The following is a 20,513-nucleotide window of genomic DNA, read 5'->3' as shown; positions in this document are numbered from 1 at the left end:
AGTACACGTGCAGACCGATCAAGATGAATGGCAGTAAGAAAATGTAAGCTATTATCTATTATTTTTCTCTGTATAAGTCGAAGAGTTAATTAATTTATTTACTCATGTTGTCCGTCCGACCGTCATCCTTCCGTCCACTTATGTCATTGCAACTCTGTTACAAACGCAGTTAACTTGTTGGATATCACCAGAAATCCTCCGTTTAACTGTATAACTGATAAGGTGCCGACTGCCTAGATTGCGGGTTCAAGTCCCGATGTGGTAACCCCCAACACCACCGTAATCCTTGAGACGCTAACCTGTGTTACGGTTGAATCAAACAGTAAACGGTATAACGGTGAAAGACTAATATTAAAGTATACAATTTGCAAAAGTACTACATTTCTCGCAAATTATTCAGAACTTACAAGAATCTTGTGCCTTTCTTCTTTGAGCTGCTCGAACATCAACTGCACACTAGTTGCCCATTCCTGTACGACCCTGGCGTGCCTTATTGCCGCCTCACTACAGTTCAGTACCCCTAAAACAAAGCAGTACGAATATCTAATCATTGAAAAATAAGGGGCCAAATTTTTATGACAGATGTTGACAATTTGCTGCTAAGAGATGACGACATTAAGCTGTTGTTTTGCTTCGTAAATATAAGAAGAAAAAGACAAAAATATTATAAAGAAAACAAGTTTCTCTAGTGAAGCATTTATTATGTACACTGTCTGCTCTCGAATATATAATAAACTGTAACAAAATCCCTGTTTACGGACGGTGCTGGGATTTTTTTTCTTCTACAAACATGATAATATAATTAAGAAAACAAATACAGGAACAAATTATACAAAATAATCTGACTACCATTAAGGTCTTCCGCAAAATTTCGAATCTTGTGCTGAAATTCCACAAACAGGTCTAGAATGAGTCCACGTGTAAGGTCTGTTTCATTTTTCTCAGGTTCTCCTCCTGTTGTCCCTTCTTTCTTTTCAGCAACTTGTACAGTGTCCTCTGGTGTTATTTCAGCCACACCCTGTGGTTTTATGTTGACAATACCGCATTCTACGGCTGTCGTCAATCTCTCAAGGACGTTTTCAAGTTCATTATGCCTTTGTTCTAATATAGAGATACGCTAAAAATGGAAAAAAAATATGGATGTCCCATACAATTAGAAAACGTTGAAATAAAACAAAAACAGAGACAGTCAGATCAAGAACTTACAATTTAAAACCAGTTACAATTTACTGACGACATGATTGCGGGCTTCCAAAACGATAAAATATCAAAAGCCGAAAATCGACTCTCACGCATCCGATACGTTACATCTAAATGAGAAATTATTTTCCAAAACTTGATGACTCACAAATACAACACAATAAAAGAATAAAGTTGCATGAAAGTTAACTATACAGGTAATGTACCTTGGTTTTTCTGGTAGCAATTTCTCAAATTTTTTCAAAAATTAATAGCAATGACCTTGATTCAGGTTACCCAAACTGCTACCAAAATTCTGAGGGTACTACCTGTTTTTCAGGTTTTATTTATTTATTCCTATCTGAAGTTATTGTGAGAAAATTTTTCGTAGCAATGATCTTGACATTCACCCAAACAACTCAAAACCCAACTAAACTATGGCATCAATGCAAGCTTCGGAAATTCCAAGTATAGTCGTAATGCCTCATTCCTTAACCGAAGTTACTAAGCAGATACATTTTTCTGGTTTTAGTAACAGCGATATGACTTTGACTCTAGTGGTCAGTCTCTAAGAAAGCAAAGCATGTGCTAAGCTTCCCCGCTTGACATATATAAATACAAACAAGTATCAATGACCTTAAATCTTGTTTTCCTCTGGCAAGTCGCAATCAAACTGACACGTGCATGATCACATTTCACTTTAGCAGTTTACATTGCTACCATGTGATATGCCTCTGGACAGTCCGAAAATGGAATAAAACACTATATATAATTATAGACAAGTGATAAATATATCTAGAAGTAAAAAGGGCCATATGTATTGTCTTCTTCAAATAAGCATCTGAAACTTGCCTGGCCACATTTCCTCAATGAGTTTAACATTCCTACTATGTTATTGAAAACTTTCAAACCATATTTGTGATATGACTCCGAACTGACAAAAATGAAATTCACACACTTGTAAACATATCAGGGGCGGCGAAATCTGATTTTGACTTGCTTGTCCGTTTTTGTCATTTGATATATTTTACTTGTCCGTATAATAGTTATATAGTAAATTCTGGTCAAATTTCACTTGTCCGTACAAGCTTTGGGACAACCTGGGCAATACGGACAATTGAATTTGCCGCCCCTGCATATATAGCAAGTGGAGTACAAAAGACCATAAATCTTTTTTTCCTGAGGCAATATGGCTGTTTCCCTATAGCAGTTGAATACAGTACTCAGAACCATATCTTAAATACTGACGGACTGATGGACGGACGCCGACAAAACTATATCTCTCCGATAGGGAAAACACCTTTTAAACATACCTGAATATATTCTTCTTCAATACACGCTATTCTCTCATCTCCGGCGGATTCAATATAGTCGGCGTCGTCATCATTGTCCTCACTTGTGACGTCATCCGGAGTTGTTACAACAGGGGGCTCTGTAGTCGGTTTTCTACGGTCGTTGAACTCCGACTGTAAACAAGAATGACGCACAACAGAACACTGTTGCTTATTAAGATCCAGTGAAAACTAAACAATGTGCTACAAAATGTTGAATCGTTTGTTATATACGTAATCACATAAACTTCATGAATGAACTTAGGATTCAAAATAATGAGTGTCATTGAACATTGTCAGCAAGTAACTAGTTTACAATTCATGTTTTCTTTAGGCAAATAAGTACACTATAAAAATTAATAAAATAGGCGTTTGTTACACCAGATATGGTTTAAACTAGTATAATATACAAACGTGTTGTAAGTGACCACGAAGGTCTCCTTCACGATGAACAAACTGGTTTTGTTAATCTTAAATTAGAAGTACAATAGATCATGTCCATACAATTAAAAATATTATAGAAACAAGGAAGTATGTTTGCAGCCTATATTGTCTTCCAAAAGGCACATGATAATATCCCTAGGGCTAAAATTGAATTATGGACAAAGCTACATGCAACTGGTCTAAATCATTCATAAATGCCGCCATTTCATTGTATAAAGATGTTCAGTGCTATATAAAGTTAAAATGGTTTTCATTCCCTTGGTCTGACGTAAATTGCGCCTTGAAACAAGGCTGCCTGTTGCCACCAATATATTGTTTTGTTTAATACTCACGGTGTATATGCATATCGGATCCCTCTCTGTGGTAAATGAGAAAACGGATCTCTCTCTGTTCGCGCACAGGACATTCATTGTGGTAAACAATGAACTCCAACGTCAGGGAGCTCGGAAAATCGAAATTTTCGTCCTAAACACATTTTTGTGCATAAAAAACATATGAACCACGGAATGACTTAGCTATATACCATTGCTTTTTTATCGTTACATTTGTTTTATCAGTTGACACAAATCCACAGACGTGTGTGCCCGGGCGGACGGGGGTTGTTATGGTACAGATGTGTCGCTGAACGCCCCCTTTTCAGACTAGCTATGCATGAATGCCACTCTTTGTATCAAATCAAATTATACAAATTCGCGTTTAAAAGCTACTTGAGTATCACGTAGGTATAGGTAAATTTGATAATAAAATTTAAATATGCATGTTATGTGAAATTGCCGATTTATTTTCAATTTAAAAGCATAATTAAGGTACTTCCGCCATCTTGAATTTAGAGTGACCTTCATTTGAGGTGTGAAAATATTGTGAACAAAAGCTTTCAAATGCAGCTGTTCCAGAGTACAAAAACAGCTCAGTTTGCAAGACCTGAACTCAAAGTAGCTGTATAAAAAGTAAAACTAAAATTCGGAATAAACAAAGAAGAATTTTAACCTGTATTTTTCCAAATTTTTGGTTGATTTATAAATCCTTCAAAATACATTTATTAAAAATTCATGAATGGCAAAAGTTAGTTCAAAGTTTCAATTAGTGCATAGGGAATTGTCTTACTGAATAAACTAAACTTAGCACAAATCTGTTTTCAAATCTGACCACCTCATGTATTAAAACGAAAATAAATCTGTACATATTGCTATTTTCAGCATACATAAAAGTAGTGCAATGTGCGGACAATGATTTTTCTATGTATGGTGTACCAAACTGCCTAAAATTGTAAGAGTAGTCTCAGACTTCATGTGAACAAGATTTGGCAACGATCCAAAATTCTTTTCAAGGATTGTGCAAGTGTAAGAAAGTTTAATTTATTATTGTGGAATTTATGTACTTACGCGCTGCTTATCTCACGGAAAATTTGGTGGAAATGGAATTTTCGGCACTTCCTGCAGTAACTACAGAAATTACTTAACGTAACTTTCTCACACATGTATATTTATAAATTATAAAACAGTCGAAATATTTGCTTTATCACGAAACATGCAAATATTTTTAGACAATCTTGAAACATTTGGCCACAGTATTTCCGCATACTGGTCGGGAACAAGTTCGATGTGTATAGTGATTTCATGCGTCGTAAACTAACCAATTTTGATCTTTCGACTTTTTATACAATTTGAGAATTTATACAGCATGTAATAAATCGCAGAAAAAAAAATGTACAGCCAAATATGTTAGGAGGTAATATACATTGTAATTTATATACAATTGTAGATAACTACGAAACATTTTACAAAATGCAATCAATTGAACTTTACATTAGTGATTACTGCGGTGTTGACAGCGGAAGCAGCGGTCCAGTACTAAGACTGTCTACGAAACCAAGGATAACGAGTTCTTTATCTGAAAATTACGAATATTGGGATCAGTGTTCAGTATACACCTGAAAATAATAGACTTGCTATTTGCCGAGTGCACACTTGTTTTCTATCGTCGTTAATATAAAGTAGACTAGTAAATATTCGTACATATGCATAATCTCATAAACACTTCTTTAATGTATGTTCTCTGAAATTAACAAATAACTGGCTCAACTGAGACACCATACTTTAAAGTAAATTCAGTATATTCACCACGAGGTTCAAAATGCACGGGAGTCTCGTGCTAGTACATGCCTTTAATTTCACATGGTTGAAGTGTAAACAAATAGTTAAATTTGCTTCGTTTGATTTCTCACGGAAAAGATCGGACTGTTTTTTTATATTGGAATAATTTATAGAACATATATGCATTTGAAGTTGAAAGTTGATTGTTTTCTACAGGACGTAAAACTGAAACAAGTAAGCACTTTTACTTTTTCAGCAATGTTCCTCAGGTGAACTTTGACATTGTTTACGAAGAGAAATCAGTTTTGTGTCATCTTGAAATGCGTTGTTCGGCTGAAACGTATAGTTCCCGGAAAAGTTCTAAAATGGTTTATTTTGGTGATTTTTGTTTTATTTATAAATTCAACACAATGTGCAATATTTCTAGTTTTTGAAAAAGATTGAAATTCAACTTTATTTTAGAAAAAGTTCCGATCTTTCATTTATATTTTGCCAGCGTATGCTTACAAATTTTAAGTGAAACGGCTTTCTTGTCCAAGAGAGGTGTGTTAAGCGAAAAACTATCATTACACATTGCGTTTATTCTTTAAATGTGAAGGATCGGTAACAGATTAAGGAGATCGGACAGTGAAAAACTATACTAAATGGATATCTCTAGCCATGAATAAGGAGACATACGTATTTCAGTAAGGAAATCTGAGGTAAAAGAACAATCATATATTTTATTCCTTGAAATAAACATGGCGGCGAAATATTTTAGAAAAATCGTGCACGTGTTTTGCGAATTAGAATGTTTAACATTTTCTTGAAAAAGTAACGCTCGTGTGCACTTTTTTGGCATTTCTTTGATTTGAAAATAAATATTTTATAGTAATTTAGGTTGCATACGATACTAAAATTTTGCACCAAAAATGTTCATTCATTTTCTTCCAAAGCACTGTGGAGATAGGGTTCAGCGTAGCTTTCATGCTTGCAAGTTTACCTACATATATATCTTTTCAAGTTTTATCATATATATTTTTGTGTCCTTGCATTTCGAAAGCTGTTTCAAGGATTCTGATTTTTCACATAAATTTCTAATTTCAATTTGTGGAAGTACCTTAACGTCTTAAGGGAAGTAAAAACACCATGATCTATTTTCCTTAGAAAAAAGATGTTGTTTTCAATAAGAATACCATCTCAAAATAGTAACAGTGAAGTTGCGTGTGCTGGTGCCGAATACTACTGCCGATAGAAAATTTTGTCGAAGGGGGTGCCAGGTGCAGAGAGTCAAGAGGGATCCTTTAAGGCAAAATTGCACCGACTGAGAGGGATCCCGTGCATTAACGAAATCGAAACTTTCGAAAGTAGGGCTTTTTAAAGGAAACATGATGAAAATAACCACATAAAGTGTATTTACAAGTATGATGGGATCAACGACTTCACATCTAAGGTGCTAGATATTTGGTATGTTAAAGAAAAGTTGTTTTTAAGTTTCATAAACATCGCAAGATGTTCATCCAAGCCAGTACCCGCCGTCTACATTCCATCTTCGTTTGGACTTGTGTCAACTGATAAAACAAATGTAGCGATAAAAAAGCAACTGTAGTATATAGCTACGTTATTCTGTGGTTCATATGGATTTTTATGCACAAAAATATCTTTAGGACGAGAATTTCGATTTTCCGAGCTCACTGACGTTGGAGTTCATTGTTTACCACAAAGAGTGGGATCCGTTTTCTCATTTTCCACAAAGAGGGATCCGATATGCATATACATCGTGGTACTGCTATTATAGAAACAAGAGGGCCATGATGGCCCTATATCGCTCACCTGTTATCATTGCACTTGAGGACAAGAAGGTCCTCAGAAAAAATATCTAACTCCAAAGGACAGGAACAACAAAGGAGAGAAATTTAACCAAAAAGAAAAACAAAATTCTTACAAGGTACAGATATGTCAAAATACACCTAAAAATTGGAGGTACCATCCATGTTGTACCACAGAAAAGTGGTCTCGGTTTTTCCCTACGGCCAATAATAAAAAAGTTACTAAAAAAAGGGTATTTATAGTAACGTAAAAGGGAAGTAATTCATAAGAAAATTATTGTAAGTTAACGAAAGAAGGATCTGCCAAATAAATCTGTGAACATAAATGAAATTTCAGATCAGTATCTTCATTAGTTACGGAGATATACCCATTTTAATTTCAAAAATAAAGGGAGGTAATTTGACATAAAATCAGTCCATAGTTATCTACCCTGATTGGCTCGGTCCAACTAATGACAATAATGAAATTTTAAATAAGTCCTGTAAGAACTTACTGATATAAATCCATTTTGACTACAATCAGGGGAGGTAATCAGATATAAAACAACTCTGGAAACTACGAATGAATCTGATTTGTCATGGAATCCAAGATTTATTGTTGTTGAAGATATTTTGGAAGTTTGTATCAAATAAAACCATAAATGAAGTCTCTATATGGCTGCAAAAGCCAAAATAGCCAATTTTGGACATTTAAGGGGCCATAACTCTGGAACCCATGAAGGAATCTGTCCAGTTTAAGAAAGGAACCAAAATCTTGTGGTGATACAAGATGTTTGCAAGTTTGGTTAAAATCAAATAATAAATGAAGTTGCTATTGTGCAGACAAGGTCAAAATAGCTAATTTTGGCCCTTTCAGGGGCCATAACTCTGGAACCCATAACCGGATCTGGCCAGTTCAAGAAAGGAACCGAGATCTTATGGTGATACAAGTTGTGTGTAAGTTTGGTTAAAATAAAATCATAAATGAAACCACTATCGTGCAGACAAGAAATTGTTGACGGACGGACGGACGCACGCACGGACGCACACACGACGGACAACGGACGAAGGGTGATCACAAAAGCTCACCTTGTCACTGTGTGACAGGTGAGCTAAAAATATTTAAATCACAATAAATGAGGAGTTGATAACCAAGTATCCTATTGTTTGCAAATGATGTTGTAACACGGGTATGAAACGTTGCCTGCGGCACAAAATGTGCCGCACTGAAATGAAGGCATTGCGCTTCCGACGGCGCAGGCATTGCGCAGGATGTTTACAAAAATAACGAGCAAGGTGAGTAGAATTGAAGGTTTTTGGTTATTGTCTTTTTACAGTAAAAACTTTTTAGAAATCGGGGAATGCAGCGGGATGTAGTTGTGTCTTGCCGACAAATCCATGCCCAGTTTGTGAAGAAATATGTAATATTGTTACTTTGCGCGTGTTTTTCATCGGATACAGTAACGTGAAAATTACAAAAGTAGTGAATATTCCGAGTCAGTTTACCTCCTGCTGAAAAAGAAATGATGTATTTCAGTCGTATATTATATAAAGACATGACATCTGATTGATTGAGATAAACTACATGTCAGGAAAAGGCATATCCCCTCGTTCTGCCGACTTTTCAGTCCAGTGCCGCAGGCATCTCGATGGTGCCGCAGACATCATGAGAGGCGCAGTCATCTTGAATACTATTGTAGTCAGTAGTACATACAATTTCGACCTTCTAACATGTATTGAAGTACAAAAATATCAATAAAAATGTTGTTCCTCCTGTTATTGTGTAAGACAAATCTTCTCAATCCGAACTTTGTAATATTAATAGCTATTTTAAGAAGTTTGCAATATTTTTTCTTGCTCTTTTGGTGGATGGGACCAGGTGCATCCCAGTTGAGAAAGTCACATCATTTTGTATCGAATTAGGATTATTTTTTGCTAAAAAACATTATTCAATTACCAAACATTCTCATTTGTAACAATTATTGATGCTTAGTTCAAAGCAAGGTATGAAAACCAGCATTGGGGCACAAAAACTGTCATACACGGGTATGAAACGTTGCCTTCGGCACAAAATGTGCCGCACTGAAATGAAGGCATCGCGCCTCCGACGGTGCAGGCACTGCGCAGGATGTTTACAAAAATAACGAGCAAGGTGAGTAGAATTGAAGGTTTTTGGTTATTGTCTTTTTACAGTAAAAACTTTTTAGAAATCGGGGAATGCAGCGGGATGTAGTTGTGTCTTGCCGACAAATTCATGCCAAGTTTGTGAAGAAATATGTAATATTGTTATTTTGCGCGTGTTTTTCATCGGATACAGTAACGTGAAAATTACAAAAATAGTGAATATTCAGAGTCATTTCACCTCCTGCTGAAAAAGAAATGATGTATTTCTGTAGTATATTATATAAAGACATGGTATCTGATCGATTGAGATAAAATACATGTCTAGGAAAAGGCATATCCCCTTGTTCTGCCGACTTTTCAGTCCAGTGCCGCAGTCATCTGATGTTGCCGCAGACATCATGAGAGGCGCAGTCATCTTGAATACTATTGTAGTCAGTAGTACGTACAATTTCGACCTTCTATATATACATGTATTGAAGTATAAAAATATCAATAACAATGTTGTTCCTCCAGTTATTGTAGTAGTAAAACAAATCTTCTCAATCCGAACTTTGTAATATTAATAGCTATTTTAAGAAGTTTGCAGTATTTTTTCTCGCTGTTTTTGGGAATGGGGCCAGGGAAAATCATGTTATTTTGTATCGATTTGGGATTCATTTTCTCCAGTAAAATAGCAATATTCAATTACTAAACATCCCATTTGTAACAATTATTGATGCTTATAGTTCAAAGCAAGGTATGAAAACCAGCATCGGAGCACAAAAACTGTCATAACTTTTGTCATTTTTCAACCAATTTTAAAATTTTTGTTTCAGCATCGAGTTTCTTTTTCTTTACAGTTTGGGCGTACTTTTTTTATTAGCGGTGAGCTGAATTTCAATACCCCCCCCCCCCCCCCCCACACACACACACACACTCACCCCACACCCCTCCAAAAAATATAAATAAATGGTGAGGTTCGCAGTTTTGTCGTTCCGAAAACAAGGAACACAATAAGACAAAACACACACACACATAAAAACATGAAATTTCTCTCGCTCATCTCGCGCCATGTTTTTCTGTAACAGTATATCAGCACAAATTTTACTGTTATGTCAAGATATTTAGATACGAATGAAGAATATTTAAAACGATACTGTTCCCAAGTTTTGTGTAGAAAAGAACCAGTGAAAAACATGTCCAAATGGGGCTTAACTTGTTCTAATTATTTCTGAAATTCTACTAAAATATTAACGTATTTTACTCACTCTTTGTCGTTCAACTATGATTTAGGTCTGTGCACCGACTGTACACATAAAGTTTCCGTCTAATCATAAGGAGAAATTATTTCCTGTTTTCTTTTAATATACACTGAATGCATGTGCATCCATCTGAAAATATAATATAATCAAGATATTTAACTATCGATAACTTCATTGCTTCTTTTCCACACAAAACTTGGGAACGGTATCGTTTCAAGAGAAGTTTCATGTTTTTACAGGTTTTGTGTGTGTGTGTGTGTGTGTCTTTTTTGCCGTTCCTTTTCTTCGGAAAGCCAAAACAGTGATTTTTCGCCATTTTTTTTTTCTTTCTTTTCGGGGGTTTTGGGGAGGGGGGCGGGGGGCGAAATTCAACTCATCGCTAATCAAAATAGTACGCCAAAACTGTAAAGAAAAACAACAACAACAAAACTTGATGCTGAAACAAAAACATCAAAACTTGTTGAAAAATGACAAAAGTTATGACACATTTTGTGCTCCAATGCTGGTTTTCATACCTTGCTTTGAAATAAGCATCAATAATTGTTAAAAATGAGAATGTTTGGTAATTGAATAATGTTTCTTAGCAAAAAATAATCCTAATTCAATACAAAATGATGTGACTTTCTCAACTGGGATGCACCTGGTCCCATCCCCCAAAAGAGCAAGAAAAAATATTGCAAACTTCTTAAAATAGCTATTAATATTACAAAGTTCGGATTGAGAAGATTTGTCTTACACAATAACAGAAGGAACAACATTGTTATTGATATTTTTGTACTTCAATACATGTTAGAAGGTCGAAATTGTATGTACTACTGACTACAATAGTATTCAAGATGACTGCGCCTCTCGTGATGTCTGCGGCACCATCGAGATGCCTGCGGCACTGGACTGAAAAGTCGGCAGAACGAGGGGATATGCCTTTTCCTGACATGTAGTTTATCTCAATCAATCAGATGTCATGTCTTTATATAATATACTACAGAAATACATCATTTCTTTTTCAGCAGGAGGTAAACTGACTCGGAATATTCTCTACTTTTGTAATTTTCACGTTACTGTATCCGATGAAAAACACGCGCAAAGTAACAATATTACATATTTCTTCACAAACTGGGCATGGATTTGTCGGCAAGACACAACTACATCCCGCTGCATTCCCCGATTTCTAAAAAGTTTTTACTGTAAAAAGACAATAACCAAAAACCTTCAATTCTACTCACCTTGCTCGTTATTTTTGTAAACATCCTGCGCAATGCCTGCGCCGTCGGAAGCGCAATGCCTTCATTTCAGTGCGGCACATGTTGTGCCGCAGGCAACGTTTCATACCCGTGTCATAACTTTTGTCATTTTTCAACAAGTTTTGATGTTTTTGTTTCAGCATCAAGTTTTGTTGTTGTTGTTGTTTTTCTTTACAGTTTTGGCGTACTATTTTGATTAGCGATGAGTTGAATTTCGCCCCCCCCCCCTCCCCAAAACCCCCGAAAAGAAAAAAAAAATGGCGAAAAATCCCGAAGAAAAGGAACGGCAAAAATGACACACACACAAACACACACAAAACCTGTAAAAACATGAAACTTCCCTTGAAACGATACCGTTCCCAAGTTTTGTGTGGAAAAGAAGCAATGAAGTTATCGATAGTTAAATATCTTGATTATATTATATTTTCAGATGGATGCACATGCATTCAGTGTATATTAAAAGAAAACAGGAAATAATTTCTCCTTATGATTAGACGAAAACTTTATGTGTACAGTCGGTGCACAGACCTAAATCATAGTTGAACGACAAAGAGTGAGTAAAATACGTTAATATTTTTGTAGAATTTCAGAAATAATTAGAACAAGTTAAGCCCCATTTGGACATGTTTTCCATTGGTTCTTTTCTACACAAAACTTGGGAACAGTATCGTTTTAAATATTATTCTTCATTCGTATCTAAATATCTTGACATAACAGTAAAATTTGTGCTGATGTACTGTTACAGAAAAACATGGCGCGAGATGAGCGAGAGAAATTTCATGTTTTTATGTGTGTGTGTGTGTTTTGTCTTATTGTGTTCCTTGTTTTCGGAACGACAAAACTGCGAATCTCACCATTTATTTATATTTTTTGGAGGGGTGTGGGGTGGGTGTGTGTGTGGGGGGGGGGGGGGAGTATTGAAATTCAGCTCACCGCTAATAAAAAAAGTACGCCCAAACTGTAAAGAAAAAGAAACTCGATGCTGAAACAAAAATTTTAAAATTGGTTGAAAAATGACAAAAGTTATGACAGTTTTTGTGCTCCGATGCTGGTTTTCATACCTTGCTTTGAACTATAAGCATCAATAATTGTTACAAATGGGATGTTAAGTAATTGAATATTGCTATTTTACTGGAGAAAATGAATCCCAAATCGATACAAAATGACGTGATTTTCCCTGGCCCCATTCCCAAAAACAGCGAGAAAAAATACTGCAAACTTCTTAAAATAGCTATTAATATTACAAAGTTCGGATTGAGAAGATTTGTTTTACTACTACAATAACTGGAGGAACAACATTGTTATTGATATTTTTATACTTCAAAACATGTATATATAGAAGGTCGAAATTGTACGTACTACTGACTACAATAATATTCAAGATGACTGCGCCTCTCATGATGTCTGCGACACCATCGAGATGACTGCGGCACTGGACTGAAAAGTCGGCAGAACAAGGGGATATGCCTTTTCCTAGAAATGTATTTTATCTCAGTCGATCAGATACCATGTCTTTATATAATATACTACAGAAATACTTCATTTCTTTTTCAGCAGGAGGTGAAATGACTATATATTCACTATTTTTGTAATTTTCACGTTACTGTATCCGATGAAAAACACGCGCAAAATAACAATATTACATATTTCTTCACAAACTGGGCATGAATTTGTCGGCAAGACACAACTACATCCCGCTGCATTCCCCGATTTCTAAAAAGTTTTTACTGTAAAAAGACAATAACCAAAAACCTTCAATTTTACTCACCTTGCTCCTTATTTTTGTAAACATCCTGCGCAGTGCCTGCGCCGTCGGAGGCGCGATGCCTTCATTTCAGTGCGGCACATTTTGTGCCGAAGGCAACGTTTCATACCCGTGTGTAACTCTGGCTGAAAATCCAGAAGAAATTCATTTAAAGCTACTAGATATTTTACATATTTGTTGTAAGATAATAGTATGACTGTTAATTGTAAGAAATCAAATTAATTCATTTTAGAACACTTAGTTGCAAACAAACGAATATTTTCTAAAATTTCTTTAAATTGGGAACATCTCTGTTGCATATATTGTACAACGTTCCAGATATCTTGGTGTTTTACTAAACGAATTTCTAGATATTGCATAAATGACAAAAATGTTGTCATGTCAGCTGATAGAGCACTTTGGCTTGTAATCTCATAACAGGGTTTTCCCGGACGCAGGTTTCCTGCGTCCCTGACGCGCTTTGACTGCTTTGAACTCGCATTTTGTAGTGCCTCTGCGTCCACTGGACCCGCAAAATCGGTCACGAAACTCCTTTGCACTGAAGCCTCCTTTGCGCAGATACCCATGTAAAATGCGCAGTTTTTTACCACCGGGACCATCCCCGAATCGTGGGTGCTCATTATACACAGGTATAGACGATTTTCCAACTTCAAAACAAGTCTTGTTACCGATGTTCGCCATTTTGGTAAAGGGAAACTACTCTCCGCGCTAACTGACTTCGCTAAAATCTAAGATTGCCGTTACGTTCCGTAAAAGATCGAATGATTTATTTTTCTATTAAACGAAATTAATTACATATAAATTTAAAGTATTTTGATGAAAAATATTAATAAATCACAAAAATTATGATACTAATTAAGGATCGAGTATTATCTTTAACCGAGATCAAACTGTGAACAACATAATTGACACGAGGTGACACTTAATTGCCGGTAATTACTGGCTATTTGATCATAATAAAAAGACTGTCACACCTTTTGCTATCAGTCTGAATTGAGAAGCTCATGCCATTTTGAAAGATACCATTCCGAAATATTGAATCAGCTGCTATCTAAATTAAAAAGATACAAGTTCATCCGGTTTTAGGATAAAATTTTTTTAGTAATAATGTCCATTTTCAAGATCAATATTTTGTGGACCCCCAAAAATTATTAGGGACCCTTATATTAGCAGCCATGGGAGTCCATGGACTCCCAAATAAAAAACCCGAGGGAAAACCCTGTCATAATGTAAAACTTTTGGGCCTAAATTGGCATGCCCCTAAATTGGAGTTTTTAACATTTTGAAAACTGTATGATTCAATGATTTTACCTGTTAGAGTCAGTGTACCCGGTTTCGCACTGTACGCGGTTTCGCACACCCAGCAAATTCATGTGCTTTGTGAGAATAAAGCAGAAAATTCAACAATTCTTTGTTATTGTTTCACAAAATTGAGTTATTCCCTACATAAATTGACACAAGGGTTCATCCCCGCTTGACCTCGTTCTTGGTAGGTCAGACAAAACAATAAATACAATTGAGGCCATAGGCTACTAAAAATATTAAATTTGTCGCTCAATGATGCTAGGCAACCATCGAAAATGCTGGAACGGACTGAAAAGTCGGCAGAACAAGGTACCTTTCTTCTAGAAATGTATTTTACTCATCGATCATACCAATCTTTAATAATATATCTAACAGAAATACTTAAGTTCTCCTTTCAACGAGGTGAAATGACTTAATCACTATTTTTGATTTCACGTTTACTGTATTAAAAACACGCGCAAAATAACAATATTAATAATTCTTCACGTACTGGGCATTTTGTCGGCAGACACACAATCCGCTGCTTCCCGATTTCTAAAAATTTTTACTGTAAAGACATAACCAAACCTTCAATTTTACCCCTTTGCTCCTTATTTTTAGTAAAACACCGCGCGTGCTGCGCCGTCGGAGCGCGATGCCTTCATTTCAGTGCGGCACATTTTGTCCGAAGGCACGTTTCATTCAGACTCGTTGTGGAAAATCATGGCTGAAAATCCAGAAGAATATTCATTTAAAGCTACTAGAATTTTACTATTTGTGTAAGATATTAGTATACTGTAATTTAAGAAATCAAATAATTTCAACTTAGAACACTTAAATGCAAAAACGATTGTTCTAAAATTCATTAATTGGGAATCTCTGTGCATAATTGTACACGTTCAGATATCTTGAGTGTATTACTAAACAATTCTAGATATTGCAAAATGACAAAAATGTTGTCATTCAGTGATAGAACACTTTGAGTGTAATCTCATAATGTAAATCTTTTGCCTAAAATGGCAAGCCTAATTGGACGTTTTTAAATTGAAAACTGTATGTTCAATGACTTACCTGTTAAATGTTATTCAGCTCCAATCGGGGTGACAAATCTTACTCTTTTATAAATTGTTCAAAACAGAGCCGTGATGTTTTTTCTTGGAGTGACAGATACATGACAGTATTGTGAATTTTCAAAGATTAAATAAAAGTTTTTAAGGCGGTAAAATCATCACCCAATGTTAGAGGAAAAGCAGCCAGTGTTTTTGAAAATATCTATTTTAAGTCATGTTTCTTCTTGGTCTCTTTCTCTTTTGGTTTCACTTTCACTTTTAATTTCGTCTGCTGTCGACCTTGACCTGAACTCTTCAAAAATTAGGACAGAAAGTGGGTCACAAAGCCGTCAAAAATAAACAACACGTGATAAAAGTTTGTATCTTTATTGCACAATCTGGCATCAAATTAAAAAGTGGTCGAGCATGTGTCTGGGCGAGCTCTATGTTATTATTATTGTTATTATTAGAATCCAGATCAATATTACATAACATGTCCACTTACGTCCGTCTTCTGTGGTTCCTTTAGCTCACTCTCCTCTTTGATACCTTTCTCAGCTACAGGTTTGGTGTCATTGGAGCTGATCTCATGCGTCACTACCACTGGAATTTCTAGAGACGTTGCATTATTCGAAAATTGCTGGTTGTTTGGATCGATTTCATATTTTTCACTAATATTTCCAGCACCGTTTTCAAAATCTGACATTGCTGCAGACGCCATGACAGTTCTACGTCACAGGCATGTGTCAGTGATGACGTCATATATACGTGAGCCGCCAATTATAACCTATGCCGACCTATAGATGCCGTCCTTTTCTTAACTGATATTTTAAAACTATTATTTAATTGATCTCCGAGATTTATATCTACGTTCTGGACAATATGTTTTTTATTGTATGTATCTTTATCAGAAAGAGATGTACGACGTTGCCCCAGAGTGGGACCTGTACACAAATGGACATGGGCGTAGGAGCGAGTTTAACTTGGGGGGGGGGGGGGGCAAACCTTTTCGAAACAGGCTTAATAGTTAGGCCTACATAGACTTTGCAGACGCTCAAACCGGAACTGTAGTGATTGCGCTCAATGATATATTATTTTCATAAAATGTAATCAAACGATCCTTGGCGTGGCGCGTACACATTTCAGTACTCACACTACGGAAAGAGACAAGTCTGTCAGAATACAAGGGAAGGCCAAATGCAAATCAGAAAACAGGTTGAAAAGAATTATATGATGCTAAGTAAATGTTATATTACACTGAAAGTTATATCTTGGGGTATAAATATTGGAGGGGCCAAACTATAGTTTGGCCCCCCCCCCCTCTCCTAGCTTTGGGGGGGGGGGGGGGGCCTGGCCCCCGCTGCCCCCCCCCCCCCCTGCTCCTACGCCTATGATGGAAGAATAATGAATGAGTTGGGTTTTACGGCGAATCGACACAAAAAGGTCATATATCGCCGAGACAAATGGAAGAAGAAGAAGGTAGGCCTAATACAGTAGCCTATTATGATATTTAATAGATCTAATTATTGATCTTCTACGTCCTTGTTTAACAAATCTCTCGTCTTACAGGCCCGGTGCCAGAAATATTTGATTGGGAGGGGCACTAGTTTAGAACGAAGGCGTTATCGGCGAGATGGGGTAGGTACGGGTGTGGGCCTTAGCCCCTGTTTGGGGAAAGGTTGTCAAAGGAAAGTTTTGATGTATAGAATCTATATATGAAATGGTGGCCCCATCACTTTAGGGGGCGAGGACGCTCTCCCCTGGAAAGGTTTGAGATACAGGTATGAAATGGTGGCCTCTGGTACATTTTCTGGTCTAAATTATTATATTCACCCTGGCCTCGTCGCTCAAACAAAATTATAAGAAGCCACGAAATATTTCAATAATTTGTAAGACAGGAGAAGTTGTGCTCAGTGTTTGAAAGTTTAAATGCTTCAAAATAATTTAAATCTTATTTAACTTTGATAAAGCCCTGTCATAAATGCCATTCACTGCTGCAAAATTATTTACCTGGAATTTGTACATTTTTGGATTTGAATGTCTAAATGTCATGCTTGTTTTGAAAGTACAATGTCGTTCTATTAGTGAATAGGCAATCTCGTTCTCGATTCGAATGTCCACACTCGTTCTTTTTTTGAATGTCCGTTGTCGTTCTGAATGTCGTTCTGGGTTTAAATGTCCGATGTCATTCTGATTTTCATTGTCGAATGTCGTTCTCGGTTCGAATGTCCTTCTTGGTTTCAATGTCCAATGTCATTCTTGTTTTGAATGTGCAACGCTGTTCTAGATTTTGTTCATCTAATTTGGTTCTGGGTTGAATGTCCACTTGTCCAGCGTTGAATGTTAAAACTTCTCGCCAACTTCACGCTTTGAATCATGATTCAATGTCTTTCTCCATATGAATATCCAGTGTTCAATGTCGAAAAAGATTTGCAGATGGCCAAGAATCGCTCAAAGAAAGGAAAAGTCGGGGAAGAAAATCAAAAATCAGTGACTCGGGGCTGACGTCCATCCGTGACGACGCCTTAGAGAACTGAAGATGTCTAAGGTATTGTTTGCCAAAAGGAAAATATTTGTTGATATAAAAAATATGCAATCGTACGAGATCTTAATTTGAAATCAACCCATGAAAGACAAAATATATTCCTTTAATATTTGAACTTCCTGTACTTAAGTGTAGTAAATAATACATGATTCATAAGAATAAATGATAATGATAAAAATAATAGATAATAATAATTGTTATCATTATCATATGTCAGGTGCACGCTTGGTGGATTCCACGTCTTATCGAATTCTTCGAAAAGGAACGCAGGGTAAAGGACTGTTGGGCGTTTCTCCGGCGTTACCAGAAGGACGGAGATGAATTCTTTGATAGAATTATTACCACTGACGAGACATGGCTGTGGTTTTACGATCCAGGGACAAAATATCAGTCAGCTCTCTGGTTCAGGCAGATTCACCTCTACCTGAAAAGGCAGGACCGGTGTAACGTTGTAAACTGACCCCCATAGAATAATGACGCCCCCCCCCCCCCCGTCATTATTTTATATAGAATAATGACCCCTATCTATAAAATACTGACACCCGTTATAAAATAATGACCCCCCGATTTCATCTATAAAATATTGACCCCCGCCTAACCTATTACTAACATACTCTTTATCAATTCAAGTCACTGTCGTATTTCTATTGCTTATATTTGTTGTTGTTGTTGTTGTTGTTTCTGCTGCTGCTGCTGCGTCTACAGCTGACACAACAGCAGTATATCTTAGAGGCCTCGCTAAGAAATAAACGTACATCTATTGAAAAATGAAATTTAAAAGGGTTTTCATTTGAATTATCATTGTTGTACATAAAGAGAAGTATTACAATAATAGAAGATATACCTAAGTCGTTTCAAGGTTATTACAGAAATAAAGAGAACCGATATTCAGGCTGGAGAATAATTTGGTTTTATTTACAAACAGCGTATTATCATCGTTTATTCTTGATAGCAACTGAGATCATCCTTTAGAAATAAAGCAAAAGCCTCACCATACAAACTTTGGAGAGAGATTTGGCCTACGGAAAATGATTCAAATCACTTGTCACTTACAGTGATTTTGCTTAAGTATTTGGTTGGTGTTGCCGAGTGGTTAAGGTCGTTGACTCCTAATCCAGTGGCCCGGGTTCGATTCCCGGGCGGGGAAGTTGAAAATTATGAAACACATGTTTCCCATTCAACTAGAGGAGTTCTTGGTAAGCAACCCAGCGTTACTGGATTGAATCCCAGGCATCCTCGCCGCCTGAAAACTAGCTAATTCTGGCTATCTAAAAGAGGGCGTTAAACTGAATATGAACAATATGGATATGAACAAATTTATGAAATAGAAAATAGGGGTCTTACCGTGTTTTTTTTTTCACAAACAGCAATTATTACATTAAAATTTTGTAACGTTGAAACTTGTGTTACGTCGGATGACGTTTAGGATACTTCAGTGATGCACGCGATGCAAATATATGCTTCTACCGTATTTTTTGAAAAATTTCACGGAAAGAGCCCTCTTTTTATTTCATAAACTAGTTCGGAATTTTCATAGCAAAAAAGACTGCGTAAGTCGTTAGTAAATTGAATCGTTTTCCGTCGACCAAATCGTCCACCGAAGCTCGTATGATGCTACTATAATATCAAAAGAGTCGCGCATTTTTTAGAACATTTAACGCCCATCATAGTGACATTTTATCAAATTTCCGATTGACAACACTGACTTATATCATTCTGTTTCTCTTGTCAAGAGCATCCGAATGTTGTTTCTGAAATTAATCCAGCGAAAAAAAAAACACCCCCATTTTTACTCCAGATACTTCAATTTTTCATTAATCATGTATACCCCTTTATAACAGTCAAAGCCATTACACAATATGTTAACTAAGTTTCTGTTACGATACCCGTCACGATTTGTATATAAAGTTGTAATGTGTTTTTAAAGAAACCAGGGAAGCCAGGTCCACTTCTAAGAAAAAATCAAGGGCAGACAGCCACATCTCCCGCCGATGCCATTTGAGAAAAGGGCCATAACTCCAGAACGGGTTGAGCAAATTCATGATTTGTTTCTACCTCCACAACTAAACATTAATAATAGTAATCCTGAAAGTTTGAATACTATAATGAATGAATAATGATATATATAAGAAAAAAGTAACAAAGGGCCATAACTCCCGAACAGGTGGAGCAAACCCAATTTTTTTTCTACCTGCACAACTAAGCACCAGTAGTAGTAATCCAAGAAAGTTTAAATCAATTCCGTCCAATAATGAATGAGGAGTTGCGGTCACAAAAATGTTGCACGGGCGCATGCACGGACGCACGCACGGACGTGTGCCATTACCATATTTTCCTCTGATGCCTATCGATGGGGGATAATTATGTTGTAAGTGTACCTTAGATGGGTTAGGGTTAGGATTTGGGTTAGGGTGTCGTTATTTTATAGGG

General features: G+C 36.4%; 1 protein-coding gene across 2 annotated transcripts in view; it reads right to left on the bottom strand.

Annotated features, from left to right (window-relative positions):
* The window catches only part of LOC123536970 (uncharacterized), a 46,013-nt gene extending 29,733 nt beyond the window's left edge, over window positions 1-16,280 (bottom strand). For both annotated transcript variants that reach the window (XM_045320496.2, XM_045320497.2), the window contains exons 1-4: window positions 16,044-16,280; window positions 2,493-2,645; window positions 850-1,117; window positions 408-520 (exon numbers count right to left, since the gene is read on the bottom strand). In XM_045320496.2, the coding sequence (XP_045176431.2) occupies window positions 408-520; window positions 850-1,117; window positions 2,493-2,645; window positions 16,044-16,259 (750 nt within the window). In that variant the 5' untranslated portion in view covers window positions 16,260-16,280. The remainder of the gene's footprint in view (window positions 1-407; window positions 521-849; window positions 1,118-2,492; window positions 2,646-16,043) is intronic.
* Window positions 16,281-20,513: the final 4,233 nt, after the last annotated feature.

Source organism: Mercenaria mercenaria, chromosome 17 (assembly GCF_021730395.1).
Source record: "Mercenaria mercenaria strain notata chromosome 17, MADL_Memer_1, whole genome shotgun sequence".
NCBI classification, from domain to species: domain Eukaryota; kingdom Metazoa; phylum Mollusca; class Bivalvia; order Venerida; family Veneridae; genus Mercenaria; species Mercenaria mercenaria.
Note: the sequence above shows the minus strand (reverse complement) of the source record. Positions and strands in the feature narration are given on the sequence as shown.